General features: G+C 37.2%; 1 protein-coding gene across 7 annotated transcripts in view; it reads right to left on the bottom strand.

Moving 5' to 3' along the window:
- Positions 1-21,425, bottom strand: part of CACNB2 (calcium voltage-gated channel auxiliary subunit beta 2) — a 418,069-nt gene that overhangs the window by 213,206 nt on the left and 183,438 nt on the right. Inside the window, exon 1 of one of the 7 annotated variants that reach the window (XM_081553772.1) lies at positions 1,219-1,280. The exons of the other annotated variants lie outside the window; for them this stretch is intronic. Within the exon in view, the coding sequence (XP_081409898.1) occupies positions 1,219-1,251 (33 nt within the window). The 5' untranslated portion in view covers positions 1,252-1,280. Of the gene's footprint in view, positions 1-1,218; positions 1,281-21,425 lie in introns of those variants that run through there. 7 annotated transcript variants of the gene reach the window in all.

Raw genomic sequence — 21,425 nt, 5'->3', positions numbered from 1 at the left:
TGAAGATTCTTGAGAATCCCTTGGTCTGCAAGGAGATGAAACCAGTCAATCCTAAAGGAAATCAACCCTGAATATTCATTGGAAGACCTGATGCTGAAGCTCCAATACTTTGGCCACCTGATGCGACGAGCTGACTCATTAGAAAAGACCCTGTTGCTGGGAAAGATTGAAGGCAGGAGAAGGGGATGACAGATGATGAGACGGTTGGATGGCATCACTGACTCAATGGATATGAGTTTGAGCAAGCTCTGGAAGATGGCTAAATGACAGGGAAGCCTGGCATGCTGCAGTCCATGGGGTTGCAAAGAATCGGATAATGCTGAGTGACTGAACAACAACAAAGCTGTTGCCATAGTGAATCCTGAAAGGAGTATACCTGATATCTAATTACATTTGCATTTGATTATATAATATATACCCATATGGAGCCTGTCAAACATTTTAAGTATTAAATAATGAATGTTATTTTAATGACTTATTTATGTTATCATTATAAAGAACCTGGAATTCTTTTAAAATTCCAGTTTTACTATATATAATTGATGTGTAAAATTGTAAGATATTCAAATTGTACATCTCGGTGATTTGACATACACATATTTTATAATTGAAATATAGTCGACATGCAATATTATGCTATTTTCAGGTATTCTATATAGTGATTTGACATTTATATATTATGAAATGGTGACCACCACAATAAGTCTAGTAACCATCTGTCCCCATATAAAGTTATTATAATATTATTGGCCATATTCCTTATGCTGTATTTCACATCCTAGTGGCCTACTTATTTTATAACTGGAGATCTGTACTTCTTAATTCCCTTCATCTATTTCCCCAGCCCCTATTCCCACCCCCTGGTAACCACTGGTTTGCTCTCTGTATTTAGTCTGTTTATTTTGCTTTTCAGATCTCACATAGCAATGCCATCATACAGTATTTATTTTCCTCTGCCTGACTTATTTCACTTAGTATAAAACCTTCTAATTTATCCAGCCATCATGTCACATATGGCAAGATTTTATTTTTTATGGCAGAGCAATATTCCATTGTACATATACCCATATCTTCTTGATCCATTCATCTATTGATGGAGACTTAGGCTGCACATCAATGTTCAATGCAGCACTATTTATAACAGCCAAGATAAACACCATTCAATACATTGTGAAAGGATTTCCTCCAAGTTAATTGACTATTATCTCTCATATTTACCTCTTTTTTTTGGAGAGGCATGAGAACATTCATGTTCTACTTGCTTAAGAAATTTCAATTATACAATACAATGTTTTCAACTATAGTCACCATGGTTACATTAGAACCTAGACCTTATTCATCTTAGAGCTGAAAATTTGTACCCTTTCATCCTATTATCCCATCCCTCAGCCCCTGGCAACTACCATTCTACTCTCTATGAACCTCTACATTTTAAAAGCACAAATTTATGAATTCAATACAATAAAATAAACAGAGAAAATAGATCTGGAGTAAACTAATTCAGGGTAAAGGTACTACAAAAAATATGTAGGAAAAAGAATGTATATATGTGTATAACTGAGTCACTTTGATGTACAGCAGAAATTAACACAACACTGTTAATCAACTATACTTAAATGAATACAACTATACTTAAATGAATATATAAAACTGCTAAAAATAAGATTATGAGCTTAAATGAACAGTTCTTACCATGTGATTTCATTTTACTAATTCTCCAGTGAAGTAGCAAAACTAATCCTACTTTCTGGATGTAAATTCATGTGAATCACAAAAATGTAATTGTTTACTTCCTGATTTTGACTACAAACATATATATTTTTTAAACTTATATCTCCCCCACTCCATTATTTTTATAGTAAGAGATGACTTAGGAGAACCATCTCCAAGAAAAAAATATATTCCAATCACGTTTTAAAAACACGATAGGCAAGATTATTTGCTTTTTTGAAAAGAAAAACTTGAGACTGTTTTGTTTGTGGAACTCTGGGATGTATTACAAGCAGAACCCTTCATGTTTTAAAATGTGATGAACAACTGCTTTGGACTTTATTTGGGCAAACTTTTCTTTTTCCTGAGTGTTTATCATTCTTTTTAGTAACATGGTTGTGTATCCACATCAACAGTATTTATTTCTAAATGGCTCAGAATACACACATTTAATCTGAACATATCCTGGACCACAGCCGAGTAAAGATCAGAAAGGCAATCAAAAACAAAAATAAAATCCTTGCAAGCGAATGACAGAGCACAGAGAACTACCACAAGTGAAAACTGGAAAATATTTCTATGTGTGGATTAGGAGTCCTGACTGCTTTCAAGACGCACATTCTCCCAGTCAGTGGTTCTCAAAGTGGCATCTGAGGACCCTGAGACTATATCTCAGAAAGTCTTGAAGTCAAAACTGTTCTCTGAGTATCACATGAAAAACTAGAGATACTGCAAAAATAAGCGTTGGGGAGATGTGAAGAATTTTGTATTTCTTTATTCTAAATATCAAATGAGATCATATACCACAAATCTCCAACCCAGGGTCTGGTTGTATATGTAGGTCAGGAGCCCTGCAGCTTGCCTAACTCCAAATAATAGAGAATTCATTTTATTGTACCCCACATCTAGGTCTACTTCAATGTAAGGAGTCTCTTCAGGATAAATGTCTTAGTGAGAAAGACTGGCCTTTATTTTTAAAATTATAGTTGATTTACAATACTGTGTTAGTTTCAGGTATACAACATAGTGATTCAGTTAATTTTTTCTGATTATATTCCATCATAGATTATTACAAGGTACTGAATATAATTTCCTGTGTTCTACAGCAAAACCTTGTTGCTTATCTATTTTATATATAGCAATTTATATCTGTTAATCCCATACTCTTAATTTGTCCCTCCTTCCTCCCTTTTGGTAACCATAAGTTTGTTTTCTATGTTTGTGATTCTGTTTCTCTTTTGACTATAAATTCATCTGTGTTATTTTTTAGATTGCACATATAAGTGATAAAATATTGTATTTGTCTAACTTTGCCTGACTTATTTCACTAAGTATAATATTCTCTAGGTCCACCCACGTTGCTACAAATGGCATTATTTCATTTTTTCTTATGATTTACATATTTATAAGTAATATGTATTTATATGTCTTCTCCAGTTAAAGAATCGGTCTGCAATGCAGGAGACATGGGTTCAATCCTTGGGTTGGGAAGATCCCCTGGAGAAGAAAATGGAGCCCACTCCAGTATTCTTGCCTGGAAAATCCCATGGACAGAGGAGCCTTGCAGGCTACAGTCCATAGGGTCACAAAAGAATTGGACATGACTGAGTGACTAAAGAACAATACACTCACACACACACCACATCTTCATAAGCCATTCATCTGTTGATGGGCACTTGAATTGTTTTCATGTCTTAGCTATTGTAAATAATGTTGCAGTGAACATTGGAGTGCAAACATCTTTTCAAATCAGAGGTGTTTTTTTTTTTTTTCCAGGATATACACTCCTTTTAAATTAGGGTGGCAGAATGAGCTGTTTCTAAAAGAAGTCCCAGTCTTTGATATGTTTTGAGACCTAGTTAGCAAAACTCCTTAAGCATTATGTGTAGACCAACCACATAAGTATGACTTAAATATTCTCAAGTATAACAGTGGTTAGCCTGTGAATTACAATGCACATGATATGTAAGTGGATAATCCAAGCCAAAAGGGCCAAGTACACACTCCCACTTTACAGTGTTTCTCAGCTGTATTACAAAGTGGAATCTCTAGGGAGCTTTAAGTTATGCTGGTGCCTCCATCCCACCCCCCTGAGAGTCTGACTTAATTGATCTGGGATGCAACACGGGTAGGTAGAGTTTTCAAAGCTCCCAGGTGATTCTAACATGCAGCCAAGGTAGGAAACCAGTGCTTCAGGGCCAGGTATTTTCTCCTGTTTTCTCGGCTGCTTTCATCATTCATTGTTCAGTCTTTCAACCTTGAATTCTCTTTGCTCTTGAATTTATACCATGAAACCTAGCGCATGATGTCTTTTAATATCCTTAGATGGCTGTATGGAGGTTGCCATGACACAGCCTGTCTCCAGGTGCCTTGGATCTTTTTAGGTTCTCTTTTCAGAACTGGCTACAGAGTCTCATCAGCTCCCCACAGGAAGTTCTTTTTTGTATTTAGTCCTACTATCATGTTTCCAGCCTCTGGCACTTCTTATCTATCCTCAGTTTCCATTCTGCCTTCACTTGGGTCTTTGACACAAGTTCCCTGTGACCCAAAATCTCAACCCAGCCCTGCATGTCCCCACTCCATCCTGGTTCCAAAGGCCCCATCCTGCTGAACTCTGCAAGTTGGTCAGATATTGTCTTAAACTTCTGCCCTCAGTCGACTACAGACACGAATGTGGTCATTAAAAAAAACACTGGGGGAGCAAGTAAATATTTCCAGATGTGCGTATTTCCACAAGATAGCAGTGAAGTACATCTGATACTTTGGAGACTAAAGAAATGAAGTGAAAGAAAATTATGCTGTTTTTATTATGAACATGTAATGGATATACTTTCAAGAAAACATGTTCTTTATGTAACAGTCATGCTCTTTTGTGGTCATTTGACTTGGACTCTGAAATCTGCAGGTGCTTTGGAATACCATAAGAACACATTTCCAGGCCTGATCTCCAATGGAATGAACAAATCAGCAATGTTCTCAAATATCAGTATTTAATATCATGGAAATTTGACTCTTATGTCTTCAAAGGAGGGTGGCCTAGGAAAGTGCTTTTAAAAATCATTACTTCCTACTCACTGAATTAACTTGAAGAAGTATAAGTTGAAAATTGAAGTGCATCCCATGGTTAGAGGAGAAAAGTTCCATATTCCAGAGAAAGATGGGGATCTTTTAAGGCAGAACTTCTTCAGGTGAGCTGTGTTATTAAACATTACACGGGATCTGATTGACTTGCAGTGTGTAATCTAGTGCCATTAGAGGGTACAACAGTCCTGATGCAGTCCCACCTGCTCTTTTCCCTGATGGTAATATCATGCATCTTCTGTTCGTGGCTCCTCTTGCATAAATGACCAAGAAAGAGCAGAGCTGGGTCAACACCAAATTGCACTTTGGGTAACCCAGACTGAGCAAAGACATGCTGGAATGTGATTTTGATTTCAAAGCTCCATTTGCTCCAGAGAAAGGCTTTACATCAACTATTTATTTTGGATTTCCACATTTAACTCAAGGTAGTGCTGATGAGAACCATGTTTTATTCATCCTCAACTGATTTTTCAATTTATTTGTCCTTTTCCTCAACTGAGTTTCTTTTCTTTCCATTTCAGCATCCTACTTGAATTAATGATAGCTTCTCCTGTCTTCTACTGCTAATTTATCTTGAAAACTGAAAGCAAAAAAGATGAGCACAGGAGTGAAGACAGTGAGAATCAACATCACAAGGAACTAGGCTGACTCTTGATTCTTCTGCTGAACAGCTGTGTGGCCCAGGGAGACTAGTGACTGTCGTTGACAGCACCCAGTTTCTGCAACTAAACAGTGGAGACACTCTGGGGTGGCCACATAATTTGCAGTGTGCAGTGCAAAATGAAACTGTGATGCCCTTTGCTGAAAATTATCAAGAATTTCCAGAAAGCACTAACAGAGTATCAACCCCAAGGCAAGACCTTTCTAAATAGCATAGGTTGCATGCCTGTATGCACTAACCATACAGCTTTCACGGGGCTAGTGTGAGGAATACATCAATGACACACATAAAATGCTAAACATGTGTCTGGCACCCGTAAGTTCCCAATCAACATTAACTATTTAAAATATATGAGACTGACATATATACACTACTATGTATAAAACAGATAACTATTGACAACCTACAGTACAGCTCAGGGAACTCTACTCAATGCTCTGTGGTGACCTAAATGGGAAGCAAATCCAAAAAAGAGGGGATATGCATATACATAGAGCTGATGCACTTTGCTGAACAGCAGAAATGAGCACAACACTGTAAAGCAACCATAGTCCAATAAATTTTTTTTAAAAATTTAGAAATATTTCTATTGCTGTCTATTCTTCTTTCTAATTGCCTTATTCATTTCTCCTTAAATATTCCTTTATCATCTATTCACTCATAAGTATTAGTGATGACAATGACAGCAACATAGTTGCACTGTGGGATGGACCTACCCCTTGGATTCCCTGGGCTGAGGTCAACCCATATTTTCAGACCCAATTCAAGCTTCTCTTTCTTTCAGAAAATCTTGGATCTTCTCAGAGAAAGACCTGTTTGTCATCTGTGGCATAATTCTCTGTTACGGCACGGATCACTCTACATAAGCAAATAGTTACCTGATATGCCTCCCTTCTCCACTGGTCTGTAGCATGTCATGAGGAGAAACTCTGTCCACTCATATTATTAATAGTATCACTGGTATCTAACACAGATGGTGCCTAATAAGTACCCAATGAATGGCCTATTAATTCTTTGTAAACTAGAATATTAATCAAGATTTTGTTCACCTCCTTTGCCATTACCTTCACTCATATATTCTGTTACATGTTTACACTAGTATTTCTTCCTTTGTATACGACATCTTATATATTTCCCTACATCATACCATTGTGCAAAATGTTCTATCTATTGCTATCAACAGGTTATTGACGGCATGCAATATGTCTTTAAGATGGCAATAACTGTACTGATGCTTTCTCATTTGCATGTGTGCTAAGTCATTTCAGTCGTGTTCGACTCTTTGCAACCCTATGGACTGTAGCCCACCAAGCTCCTCTGCCCATGGGATTCTCCAAGCAAGATTACTGGAGTGGACTGCCATGCCCTCCTACAGGGGATCTTCCCAACCCAGGGTTGTGTTTTAAAGAAACTGCAATTGTATTGCAACTCCTTAAAAACATGCCTGAAAGAAACTCACTACAGTAAGTCTCCTACATACAATCCTTCAAGTTACGAACTTTCAGAGAGGCTGTTGTACTGTACTACTGTACTTTTCAAGGTGCTATGCTGTGCTATATTATACTATGATTCTATTAGTGCTTAGAAACTAGAAACAGCTCAAATGTTCATCAGCAGAAGTGGATATGTAAATTGTGATACAGATTCTACAATGAAATATCTGTAAACCAATATCATAGACCAGTCCTGGAAACTGGTCCCACCTTGTAGTGATTAGGAAAGATAAGGAGGTGGAGGGTTATTTCCGAGGGTTGTTGGGAAATGTTCTATTTTTCAGACTTTTTAAAGGGGAAGTTACATGGGAATTATATTTAATAAATTTATGACTGCTGCACATACAAAACATTAAAGTGCATTAACCTAAATGACTTGGCCAGCTGTGGTCTCTAATGCAAAAATAAGACACTGAAAGAATTTATTCCTTTAATGTCATGTTTTGACAATGTATCATTCACTTAGGCTGTAGGCTCATAAATACAGTCATTATTTCTGTCATGTTGATTCATTGTTTAAATCAGAGATTAATGTAACTAATATAAAAATATTAATTCCACTAATGGTATAAAAATACCATTCCACTTTCTTTAGAAGAAATAAAAATCATGGAGTAGTTAGAGATATTTCATAGCCCTCAACTCATTGTTTTTAATCTGCTTACTCCATCTCATCCAAGGTCATTTTGTAAAATTAGAGAAATGTAGGATAATTCATAGGACAAAAGAATCGATACAAAACAAACAAAACACTGACTGAGTCGGTGAACAGCAAATAACCTTAATAATCAACAACTACAAACCACAAAATATCTGCCTACTGTCTGCTTATTATAAATCATGAGGTTTCATCCATGAAAAGATGAGTCACTTTTAATCTGGGTGTTATTCAGTTGCTTTTTAATGATTCCTACCATTAGCTTTGTTCTCTTGGAAACCAGAGTTAAATACTCTCAAGGGACTTTTGTGTTCTGGAAAGGTCTCTCCCTATTGATAAACCCCAACTTTCCAAAGAAATTTAAAATAAAAGGACAGAAAGCAAAAAGTGCTTTGTTAATAAGCCAAAACCCATAAGAAGTCATGGTCCCCGTGGTTGGCATATATCTGGACTATTAAAGTGACTGAAACACAGAAAAACAATTGCCTTCTTAGTCACTCATTTGTCATATTCCTGGCAACTAGTGGAAGAAGTTAAATTCCCAAGGTACCATGGCATTTCTGAATGCATGTGAAGAGCCAGAAAAAACATACTAAGATAATCTCCCAAAGTCTGGTTATATCACTGTGTTTAAAATGCAAGTTGATCTAATAATGAACATGATTGGTTGTGTTGAGGGTAGAGGAGGGGCCGGTGGTTGAAAGGCTCAAGATCACCTTCTAGCTCACCTGAGGAAACATCTCAAGAGCTGCACAGATGCATTCGAATTTCACAGCTTGAAAGCAAAAACCAGAATTCTTGCCTTCCCAATTCCCTCTGTTTCTAAGGCACAAATTTTCCTTCTGGTTCCTCTTTAGGAATTCCTGCAGTTTGTGACATGTGGAGTGAAGAGTTTACTAACAGTCTCCTTAGAAGGAAAAAATGTGAGCTTTGTGTTGCTCTTTATTGATGTCAACAGTAGTTTTAACCACAAATCAAGCAAATTGAGTAAGGCGATGATTCTTTTAGTCAAACCATTAGTTTCTGGGCTTTGGTGATTCTTCTTGCAATGAAATGACTTTTGGGAGCACTCCAAAACTTGGTAAAAGAAAAAAATCAAGCAAGGATAGCTTGACACGTAAGTGAAAATCAAGCACACTCCATTTATAAACTACCAAAGTACCATATAAAGATTTTTGCCCATTAATAAAAAAGAGCCAACAGTTATGGAATTTTATGTTTTTTCTAGGACTTTATATGTATTTATTCATTCCACCTTAGAAAATAACTCTATTGGATGCATAAAACTATCCCCATTTTACAGGTGAGAAAACAAAGGCACAAGAGGTTAAGAAACTTGCCCAAGGTCATGGTTAGTAAGTAGCGGTGCTAAGATTTTGTTCCAGAAGTCTAGATCCAGACTTTTGCTCTCAAACATTATATTCTACTTTTTCTCATCAGATGTCATTTTTTGTGCAAGGGTATAATTTAATAAGCTATGTTGAAAGCACTAGTATTTTCATATTTTTGTAGGGCAATATACTTTAATGAAATACTCACTTGTTCAATTAAACAAATATTTATTCTGTAGCTATATATCAAAGTGCCAAAACCCAAAGGAAAAACAAGAAAGCCCTTGCCCTTGCTGAAGAATAAATAAGATGAACTCCCTGTACTCAAGAAGTTTCTAGGATGACTGAAAAAATTGAAGCGTACATAAGGTCTGGGTATAAAAGGGTCAACATAATAGGGACAGAATAAGATAATCAAATAATTCAGAAATCCCATTAGAGGATTGTAGATAGAGAGGGAACTTTAGGGAGCTTTGGGAGACCACAACCACAGTAAATTAATAATTGCTCAAGAAAGCAGGTTTGCTTAACCAAAAAATTAAGCAGACTTGCTTAGCAACAAAACCCATGCAGCAGAAGAGACATGCCCCAAAACAGTAAAACAAAAGCGGCATGAGACTGACATCGTGCCCTGTGAGCTCAGTAAGTTAATGATTCCTAGACATGATCTCTGCACACATAAAAAACAATAACTTATGGAAAGGTGGCATTTCAAAGTAAAAGACCCTCATCATACTGAGACCCGAAATAATTTTTCCATAGTGGCATGACGGTCCTGACTTGATCATGTAGGGTTAAGAAAATTCCCTCGTCCAACCTGGAGGAGGAGCTGAAGATGGAAGCATGATGTCTACTCAAGAATGAGGAAAGAAGGTAGTTTTTTTCTCCCGCCCCACTTTTCCTTTGATTATAAAACTGTAACCTATGAAGTTCTTGGCACATGTGACACCCTATTGCCTGCCTGTTTATAAGCCTCACAAGCGTCTTGTTCTTATAAGTCACTTATCACTTTGCCTCTTGCTGAATTCTTTCTGTGCTGAGACATAATGGATCAGAGCTCTCTAGAGTCCCCCAAAACACCATCAAACAGTTTCAAACAGAGTTTTATGGAAGAACCAAAGAGGAGGAAATTCATTCTAATAATGAGCAGTCACTTTACAGAGGAACTGACAGTCTTGAGGGAAAGACGATGAAAAGGACCAGGGGCTGACAGGAGGGAAATGACATTTAGCAGACTATGCCCTTGGTGGAGACTAGAGAACAAAGCTAGAGAAGCAGAACCATGAATATAACCACTGCCTGCCTATCTGACCTCATATGCTGATATCCCCACTCCTGGCCATGTACTCCAGCTACCCTGGCTTTTCTGTTTCTGAGTTAAACAAGGCTCAGCATTGCTCATGGCCTTTGTACTTGCTTCCACCTCCAACATTCCTCCCAATAGATCAGTGAGTGGCTTTACCTTGCCTTTCAGGTCTTAGTCCAAAGGTCATCTCTAAGGAGAAGCCTTCATTTTATTATACAATTTGTTGATTTGGTTGTTTTAATTATTTGCTGTCTTTCTCAGTTAAAATAGAACTTTTAAGAGACGAAGATTTGTCTGTCTTATTCATGACGGATTTTCCATTGTCCAGAGTGCTGTCTGGCTCTGAGGAGAAAGCAGTAAGCATTTGGTGAATTAGCAAATGATTAAAAGTAGGAAACTGTCAAGAAAGAATGAGTGTTCATCAGGGTCAAACTCTAGGAGGAAATCTGGTAGGATAGAGGCTGAAAAGAGGTCATTAGATTAAGCCAGTAGAAGGGCTTGGAGACCTCTGTGAAGACAGCTTTGGTAAAGTGGGTTGTGGGGTAAACTGGGAACAATAAGCACACTGCTATGGCTTCAAGAGCACTTGAGGGAGAAGGATATTTCCTTTGACTCTTATTCAGTTGAGGAGGTGGCAGAAGTAAGAAGGAGTATTTGTTCCTGGAAAGGGAGCTCACCTTTGCTCATCTTCATTCTCCTAAGAAATATAGTCTTCCTTGGGGTCAGTGAGTTCAGTTGCTTAGTCATGTCCGACTCTTTGCGACCCCATGAATCGCAGCATGCCAGGCCTCCCTGTCCATCACCAACTCCTGGAGTTTACCCAACTCATGTCCATCGAGTCGGTGATGCCATCCAACCATCTCATCCTCTGTCATCCCCTTCTCCTCCTGCCTTCAATCCTTCCCAGCATCAGGGTCTTTTCCAGTGAGTCAACTCTTCGCATGAGGTGGCCAAAGTATTGGAGTTTCAGCTTCAACATCAGTCCTTCCAATGAACTCCCAGGACTGATCTCCTTTAGGATGGACTGGTTGGATCTCCTTGCAGTCCAAGGGACTCTCAAGAGTCTTCTCCAACACCACAGTTTAAAAGGATCAAAGCATCCCTCAGACTACACCAAAGCATCCCTTGGTGTAGGTAATTATCAAAAATCACACCTGAGAAAGAAGTTGGGAGGGTCTGTTGGGACCAAGGGTCCCTTTATAAAGATTTTGCATGATGCTAGGAAGGAAACCTGAAGATAATCCAGGGAGGAACCATTTATTTATTCTCATGGGATTTATATGTAGACTAAGACCTTGTCTATTCACAGATAGGGACTTCGAAAAATTTGTTAAAATTTTTATTGAAGTATAGTTGATTCACAGTGTTGTGACAGTTTTAGGTATACAGCAAAGTGATAATAATAGGGATTTTTAATTCAGAGATAATTTGAGGTAATATCAGCAGGGGCAAACTGAACTTTCTTTTGGTCTACCAGGCCTATTGTTTACATTTTTAAGATCAGTCAGTTACCCAACATTTATTGAGAACTTAGAACATGTCAGCTCCTATTTGAGGCACTAGACCTGCACAAGTGAAGAGATGTACACTAATAGTGCAAGGAAATTACTTTAAAGTACTTGGGAAATAGGTGTTTTAAGTACCTAGTAACCTTTTAGAAAATGTACATATTGGTTTGGCCAAAAAGATTTGGGCTTATCCATAAGACATTCCTAACTCTCTTTGTAAGATAAATGAACTTTTCGGTCAATTCGATACAACTTAAAAAATCTTAGTGGTGTGTTCCTGGAGCTGGCCTCACTGATTGTTAAAATTTCAGAAAGTTTAAGAGGCCAATTTCAAATATAGGATTATTGAACATTCAATGATAAAATGTACAACCAAGGAAAATAAATAAAAACAAAGATAATACTTGAAAATCAAAATCTGGTAATTATTTTACTACACTTTGCTACTATCTATACTCTCAAGGTTATTTATGTCTATTGTGCCTGTATGATGGAAATACCATAATATTCATATTAATAGATGTAAGGTATGCTAGTAACTCTTTCCAGTTCCAATTTAGAAAAGTCACAATTATAGCTGGAAAGTGGCCACAGCAGGAGTATTTACAAGACAGAAATTGGCAAATGCTACAGATCAGAACTTTTTTTTGACAGCTTCACATTAAACATTTACTGGCACACCACTGTTCCTATATAGAAAAACCTTTGTATTATAGTAATTTCTTTGTTGTAATAGGTACAGTAGTGTTTGTATATTGACAAACACGTTACTCTATTATAAAAGTACTTGAAAGGTAACTGAGAGTAAAGGTAACTGATTGGCTTGGTAATTTTGGATGAATGTGTAGCGGTTCACAAATTTTTTCCCATGAATGTGGGAAGACGAACTGTGGAATTTTAATTGTCTAAATATGTTTTCACCTCTCGGCAAGCAATTTTCAGACTTGAACAAGGAGGAAAAACAGGAGAAAAAAGAAAACCACCCTACAAACCTGACTTTCGCTGATATAACAATTTCCTGAATAAGTGGTTCAGACGGTAAAGAATTCGCCTGCAATGCAGGAGACCTGGGTTCGATCCCTGAGTTGGGAAGATCCTCCAGGGAAGGGAACCCATTCCAGTGTTTTGGCCTGGAGAATTCCATGGACAGAGGAGCCTGGCAGGCTAAAGTTCATGGGATCGCAAAGAGTCGGACACGACTGAGTGACTTTCACTTTAACTAACAATTTAATGTTAGTTGAATTGTTCACTTTATCAAAAATGAACAATTTAACTAACATTCAAACTCACTAACAAGGGCAATATTCCTTAGGATAATTTTATGATGGGTTGACCAATTAAATTGTTCCCTTTCCCCACATCCCAACTTTTAACAGTGGTATACAAAGCTTTTATAACAACTCCTTTTTCTAAAAGGAATTAACTACACTAGTGGGACTGTTTCATGATAAATAAATATACAGTTTCTATGTGATAAAATCCAATATATACTTATGTTCATTCATCCATTCATTAAATGTTCAATATTTACTGATTATAAAAAGCTAATAGCACTCTAAGGTTACTGTGTAATCATACGATGTTTTACACTTCAAATTAAAGTATTTATTGGTTGTCCAGAAGTCCTAGTTAATTGATTCTTTTTGTCAAAACCTTAAATATTTCAATGAAAAGGAATTAACTTTATCATAAATGGATGACCTGAAGCCATTATTTCTGTTTTAACCACTGACAGAAACAGTTCTTTGAAAATGATTAACTAGAAAAATACATGTTTTGCAGTAGTGTGTACAACTTCCCTCAACAGAATACATCCAAAATCCTGTTAACCAACAACAAACTTAAGAAGCAAAGTCAGACTCACAAGAATCTGATGGGTTATGGGAAACATTTCCCCCCAATGGATTGATTCTTAACTTAAATAAAGTTTTGAAATGAATCTCAGTTACATGCTCATCTTTAGACCCTGAGCTTGGGAAAAAAAAGAATTCATGACATGTTTCATGAGGCTTTTAAGGCAAAAGAAATAATTCTCCAAAAATAGAAACCAAGTTCAGAGAAGCAAAAAGGAAAATACATTAAAAACAACAACAAAAAAACTACACAAATGGGTATCACTACAAAACAGTGGTTCCCAAACAGGGGTGATTTTGCCCTCCCCAGAAAACAACAGGCAAGATCTGGAGATATGTTGGGTTGTCACAGCTGGAGAGGGTCTGCTACTGATGTCCAGTCAGTAGGGACCAGGCACGCTGCTAACCCTCTACAGAGCAAGGGACAGCCCTCCACAACGAAGAACTATCCAGCCCCCATGCTAGAAGTGCTAAGGCTGAGAAACTCTGCTAGAAAGCTAAATTATTATTGTAATCATACTAAGCTAATAAAATATTACTCAAAACAAAGGAGAAAATAAGGGAGACAAAACACCAACCATCTAAGTATACACTTAAAAGGTTCTCTCTCATCTAAATATGTTATTACCAGCACTTTACCTAATGCAGCCGAATAAATAACAGTCATTATCACCTGGTGGTCCTTAGTATGGAACACTGTGCCATGCACTTGACTTGCATTATCTCAACTCAAATTCATGAAAGCCCTGTGATATCAGTGCTGTTATTAGTACAGAAAAATACTATTTATTGCATTAAGTATCCTCTAGAGGTCAGCAGTCACTTGTTCTGTTTCTATCAGTAATTGTCAGCAGTGTGACCTTGGACATTGTGACAGAGAGTCAGTGTTATGAGAGCTCTCTGGAGCTCAGCAGGATATCATTTGAACACCCTCCAAGAGCTGTGTGTTCTTAAGGATTTCAAAGTACATGAAAAGAAGGAAGGTTTTAGCAAAAGTATTTAGAGTTAGTGGAAAGGCAAACATAGATCTTGAAAGCTACAGAGAGAGAGGCAAAAATCCAACCCCATGCTCATAGAAGGGAGACCAAGGGACAGATGAAGGACTTGGATCATGTGAATTTTAAGAACACTTCCTCTAAGTCAGACAGAGAAAGACAAATACCCTATGATATTGCTTGTATGTGGAATCTAAAAAAAAAAAAGGCTCAAATGGACTTATTTACAAAACAGAAATAGACACTGATGTAGAAAACAAACTTATGGTTATCAAGGGGAAAAAGAGGTAAGGAAGAAATAAATTTGGGAGACTGGGATTGAAATATACACACTACTATATATAAAACAGATAAAAAGGATCTACTCTCTAGAACAGGGTGTCCCAGGTAGTTTAGTGGTAAAGAATTTGCCTACCAATGCAGGAAATGTGGGTATTTCAATGCAGGAAATGTGATCCCTGGGTTGGGAAGATCCCTGGAGAAGGAAATGGCAACCCACTCTGGTATTCTTGCCTGGGAAATCCCATGGACAGAGGGGCCTAGTGGGTTACAGTCCATGGGTTGCAAAAGAGTCAGACACGACTTACTGACTAAAAAAACAACTACAACTGTATAGCACAGGGAACTCTACTCAATACTCTGTAATAACCTATATGGGAAAGAATCTGACAATGAGTAAGATATATGTACACGTATAAATGAATCACTTTGCTGTACAACAGAACATAACACAACACTGTAAATCAACTATACTTCAATAATACTTAAAAAAAAAAGAACACTTTCCTGTCCTAACCCACATGCTCATCCCGCCACACATACACATTTAAAGGACACTGAGAAAGTGATCTTAAGAGAGTTACATGTTCAGTTCAGTTCAGTCGCTCAGTCGTGTCCAACTCTTTGCGGCCCCTTGAATTGCAGCACGCCAGGCCTCCCTGTCCATCACCAACTCCCGGAGTCCACCCAAACCCATGTCCATCGAGTCGGTTATGCCATCCAACCATCTCATCCTCTGTTGTCCCCTTCTCCTTCCTCCCCCAATCCGACCCAGCATTACGGTCTTTTCCAATGAGTCAGCTCTTCACATGAGGTGGCCAAAGTATTGGAGTTTCAGCTTCAACATCAGTCCTTCCAATGAACACCCAGGACTGATCTCTTTTAGGATGGATTGATTGGATCTCCTTGAAGTCCAAGGTACTCTCAAGAGTCTTCTCCAACACCACAGTTCAAAAGCATCAATTCTGCAGCGCTCAGCTTTCTTCACCGTCCAACTCTCACATCCATACATGACCACTGGAAAAACCATAGCCTTGACTAGACGTACTTTTGTTGGCAAAGTAATGCCTCTGCTTTTAAATATGTTATCTAGGTTGGCCATAACCTTCCTTCCAAGGAGTAAGTGTCTTTTGATTTCATGGCTGCAATCACCGTCAGCAGTGATTTTGGAGCCCAAAAAAATTAAGTCTGACACTGTTTCCACTGTTTCCCCATCTATTTCCCATGAAGTGATGGGACCAGATGCCATGATCTTAGTTTTCTGAATGTTGAGCTTTAAGCCAACTTTTTCACTCTCCTCTTTCACCTTCATCAAGAGGCTCTTTAGTTCTTCTTCACTTTCCGCCATAAGGGTGGTGTCATGTGCATATCTGAGGTTATTGATATTTCTCCCGGCAATCTTGATTCCAGCTTGTGTTTCTTCCAGCACAGCGTTTCTCATGATGTCCTCTGCATATAAGTTAAATAAGCAGGGTGACAATATACAGCCTTGACATACTCCTTTTCCTATTTGGAACCAGTCTTTTGTTCCATGTCCAGTTCTAACTGTTGCTGCCTGACCTGCATACAGGTTTCTCAAGAGACAGGTCAGAAGGTCTGGTATTCCCATCTCTTTCAGAATTTTCCACAGTTTATTGTGATCCACACAGTCAAAGGCTTTGGCATAGTCAATAAAGCAGAAATAGATGTTTTTCTGGAACTCTCTTGCTTTTTCAATGATCCAGCGGATATTGGCAATTTGATCTCTGGTTCCTCTGCCTTTTCTAAAACCAGCTTGAACATCTGGAAGTTCATGGTTCACGTATTGCTGAAGCCTGGCTTGGAGAATTTTGAGCATTACTTTACTAGCATGTGAGATGAGTGCAATTGTGTGGTAGTTTGAGCATTCTTTGGCATTGCCTTTCTTTGGGATTGGAACAAAGACTGACCTCTTCCAGTTCTGTGGCCACTGCTGAGTTTTCCAAATTTGCTGGCATATTGAGTGCAGCACTTTCACAGCATCACCTTTGAGGATTTGAAATAGCTCAACTGGAATTCCATCACCTCCACTAGCTTTGTTTGTAGTGATGCTTTCTAAGGCCCACTTGACTTCACATTCCAGGATGTCTGGCTCTAGGTGAGTGATCACACCATCATGATTATCTGGGTCGTGAAGATCTTTTTTCTTTACGTGTACCTCATTGTAATTGTTGAGAAGGATCCATTTAGAGTCTGGGCCAATATTTCTGGTTATTATATAATCTTAACTGGTTGAAATGGGATTATATAAATTATTTTCTTGGCAGGTAAGTCTACAAAAACTTAAGATGAGAATCATTTCACTGGCTGAACAAATATAATTAGTATTTTGTTGCAAAGGAGGTCGTGCATCTTTCATATTGTATATATTTTTAAAGTTTAAAAGAATTTGGCTCAGTGCAATGAGATGAGCCTTTCCATTCCAAATTAAAATACACAACTATAATTGATTTAGACATGGGATTCTGAGTTGAAAATTTATTCATTTTATGAATGTACTGAGCATTTAAGAGGCCTTAAATTGCACCATATTTATAATTTTAATCTATTTCATGAGATTTTCTTGGAAAGTTTGTGGCAGACAATTTACATGCTTTAAAAAGACAAGGAAGGGGTATTACATATATATATGCATTTTAAAAGGTGTTGAGACTGAAGCACTTTAAGGGAAATACTGACATCCTCAAAAGCATGGAAAGGCTCTACTGTGAGCGAAGAAAAAAACAGGCCTTCCCAGGAGTGAACTACACTAAGTGCTCCATCCTCAAGAGTTAAAGTCTTCCTAACTTGGGCGACTGTGGCGTTCCTCTCTGGTGGTTCCCTGATTACACACCCTACAGGGAAGCTTGACTGCCACCGAGACCTATCATCTTTGCAGAACCCCAGCTGGCCCTGCGACTGAGATGATGGGCCTACTGGAGAAACAAAACTAAAAAATTACAGGCATACCTTGGAGATATTACAGGTTTGGTTCCAGACCACTGCAATAAAGCAAATATCACAATAAAGCAAGTCACACGAATTGGCTTCCCAGTGCACATAAAAGTTATGTTTACACTCTACTATAGTCCATTAACTGGGAAACTGCATGATGTCTGAAAAAAAAAAAAATCAGTGTACAAAATTTAAAAATACAAAACAAAAAATCAGTTGCCATAGTAACATCAAAGATCACTGATCCACAGAACAAAAAAGCACATACAATAAAAATGAAAAATTTGGAAGTACTGCAAGAATTACCAAAATGTGACACAGAGACATGACGTGAGCAAATGGGGTTGGGAAAATGGCACTGATATATTTGCTGGATGCAGGGTTGCCAGAAATCTTCAACTTGGTCAAAAACAAAAACAAAAACATGGTATCTGAGAATCGCAATATAGTGAAATGCAATAAAATGAGGTCTGCTTGTAGGTAAGGTCATGCCACTTGCCTATATGAACCAGTGGAAGCAACCACTCATTAATATGAATGAATGAATAAGGAAAACCAGACATGTGAAATTTAAAGAAAAACACAGGCTAAAAGACAAGATGCAAAATAAAGAGAAAAACTGAGTCTTGAAGAAACATAAAGCAAGCAAAGAACATAAACAGATTTAAATAAAACAGAAATTCCAAATTAGTTATCTTCAGAGTCGAGAGATGATTGCATTTATAAGAACAACAAACTATTAAAAAGTGCCAATGAGGCAATAAGAATATCCTTGGAAATTAAAATATACTTGCCAGCATACAAAAATTCAATGGTGAGCATAATTAATAAAATGGATGTGTTTGAAGACCAAAGTGGAGGTATATAAAACCACCACAAAAACTGATAGAAAATATGGAAGAGGTTAATGTGGGTCGCTCCTGGTGTTTCAACATTTATCTTTTAAGAGAATGAAGAAAATGTAAGAAACATAGATGTATTTAGATTGAAATCTCTACCCAATGCTAAATGGATGATTGTGAAAAGGATTCAAGCCTAGACTTGTCCTGATGATAACTTGAAAGTCAAGAATAAAGGTAAAATATGAAACGCTCCCAGAGAGGGGAAAAAAAAATAAAAGAATCAGGTTAATACAGGTTTCTTATCAGCAATCCTGCCTCTCTGAAGACAGTGAAAAAACATTCTGAGGGGAAAATATATTTTGAAATTAGAATTTCATATCAAGATAAATGATTAGTCAAGTATAAGATCAAAAGGAAGAAAATTTTGAAAGTACACACATATACTATATGTAATTAATATGCACAGTATAAATATATATTTATATACGAATATAAACAAACTTCTAGTTTTCAAAGGTTTTCCAGCAAAACAACACAAAAAAGTCCAAGAACAAGGATCTCATGTGACATTAACCACATGATCAGCTGAATGGAACTAAGTAGAGGAAACCTGAAAGAAAATAAGAATCTGGCTAGAAGACAAGGCAGCTTTTACCAACATTAGATTAAATTTCCTTCTCCATTGATCCCATATGTAAGTGATATTCTCATAATCATGATCTTGTAAGTGCTATTAGTTTTCAATTAAAAAATCATATTATAGAATGATGTTAAAGGCTAATTCCTATTTCAAAACAGAGTGTAATTAAATAACTATCAAAAACTGGAAATTACGAGAAGTAAGAGGTAGTATGTTTCAAATTCCTCTTCTTTCAAACTGTCTAGATTTGGTAAATTACTAGATGGGGAGAAATTTTAACATTTAAATCTATACTAGTATTTACTATATGAATTAAAATTTATAAACACCCTTAACAGTGGTTTTCCCTGAGGAGTAAAATTGAGGGGGAATTGTGGGGTGAAGGGAGACATTTATTTTTCAATTCATATCATTTTGTTTTATTTTGACATTCCCCTCCATGGCATTCACTGTGGCCAGAATAAAAAAAAAGAGGCAAGAAAAAATATATATAGTGAAAGAACATAAAAAGTTGAGGGAAAAACTTTCAGAAAAGGATCACTGGAAAAATAACCTACATATTTTATATATCTAACCTTAAAATAAAAAAAATTTTCTATGGCATGTTTTTCTTGGCTCACAGAGTAAAAACCTAATCATTACCATGAAAGTTGACTTCATTTGAGAGAGGAAAAAAAAAAATGTTTAGGAACTATAAAATCCAACCATAACTGGCAAATTCTAGAATTTCTAAGACTGAGCTTTAAAACACATTTCTGAAAATCCAACAGAAAAAAAGAAAGAGCTGTACTACTCCAAGTTCAGAAGAAACTGACAATAAAGCAGATACTAGAAACTTGTAACTTAGTATTCTACAAATAGGCTTGGGTGAGTCACACCGCCCTCATTTTGGAATATTAACAGAATCATGCATCAAATTCTAGCTTCCTGGAGCAAATGTTCATGTGTGTGGTCAGATGGTACCTTATCAAGAGAGGCCTTCTCTGACTACTCTTAGAAGAAATCAATCCTAGGCCCCCCTGTCATCATCTTTAATCTTCTTACCCTGTTTCCTCTGTCTTTACCACCTGCATATTTATTTGTGTGTTTCTCTCATGCCCTTGCCAGCCCCAAGAAGAATGTAAGCTACTTGAAAGCCACGACTTGGTCACATATTCCCCAGGACCCATTGCAGGTAATCAACAGTCATTAGGTAGATGAAGATAATAAATATTCTTACAATATTGGGTTGGCCAAAAAGTTTGTTTGGATTTTTCCATTGTATATCACAGAAAAACCTGAACAAACTTTTTGGCCAACCCACTGTTTCTTCATATAACAACTGATCTCAGAGATACTGTTCTGTTTTGTTTATCTCAAACTGGCAAATTGCATGTTCATTTTAGATTACTTCTCTAGCTGGATCCTAATTGTCGAATCAATAATCCATTTGTTACACACATGATTAAAAACAGATGCCTGCTTCATTCTCGGTAGACTCTCAGGACATCCATTCTGAAACAAATAGAAATTCCTGCATCAAATAAAATCAACGGCTTCTTAAAGGTCTACCATGTTCAAGACCTTGGATGGGTGAGAGAAACCCACGTGGTTCTGACCCAGAACCTCCCGTCTTCCAATTCTGGGGAAAACAACTTCCTAGTCACCTTCTATCTTCAATGTAAAAATTCTTGGCAGCTGGTATTAACTGCTGGGGATATTTTGACTTTTTCTGTTTCTGAATATTCCTCTATTTTCCCTCTTTTTAGAAAATCCAGGACTCACTCTCATTTCTCCCTTTTATATGTAAAAAGCATAAAAGACTTAGATAGTCCAGAAAGTTACCATCTAATTTTACAAAATTCGGGGACCATGTCAGACAAGAGTTTTCCTTTAATCCTGAAAATGCTAGTTTTAGTGGGGAAAAAAAGTGGTTGACAATAAGGGTGAAAATACAACCCTATCACTCACAGGGTATCAACTTTAAAAATAAAAAAAAGTAAAGGTAGTTCTGCGATGCTTCCAAACCAAATCAGAATTGGAGTAAGTTCATGTTCAAATATTACTCTTGTGTTAAAATGACATTTTGGAAGGTGCTTCATTTTCTGGCTGACATCAGCAAATACACATCTGTGAG

This window comes from Giraffa tippelskirchi, chromosome 13, assembly GCF_054371585.1.
Source record: "Giraffa tippelskirchi isolate mGirTip1 chromosome 13, T2T-mGirTip1v1.2.pri, whole genome shotgun sequence".
NCBI classification, from domain to species: Eukaryota; Metazoa; Chordata; class Mammalia; order Artiodactyla; family Giraffidae; genus Giraffa; species Giraffa tippelskirchi.
The sequence above is the reverse complement of the archived record's forward strand: the minus strand, read 5'-3'. Positions and strand labels throughout refer to the sequence as shown.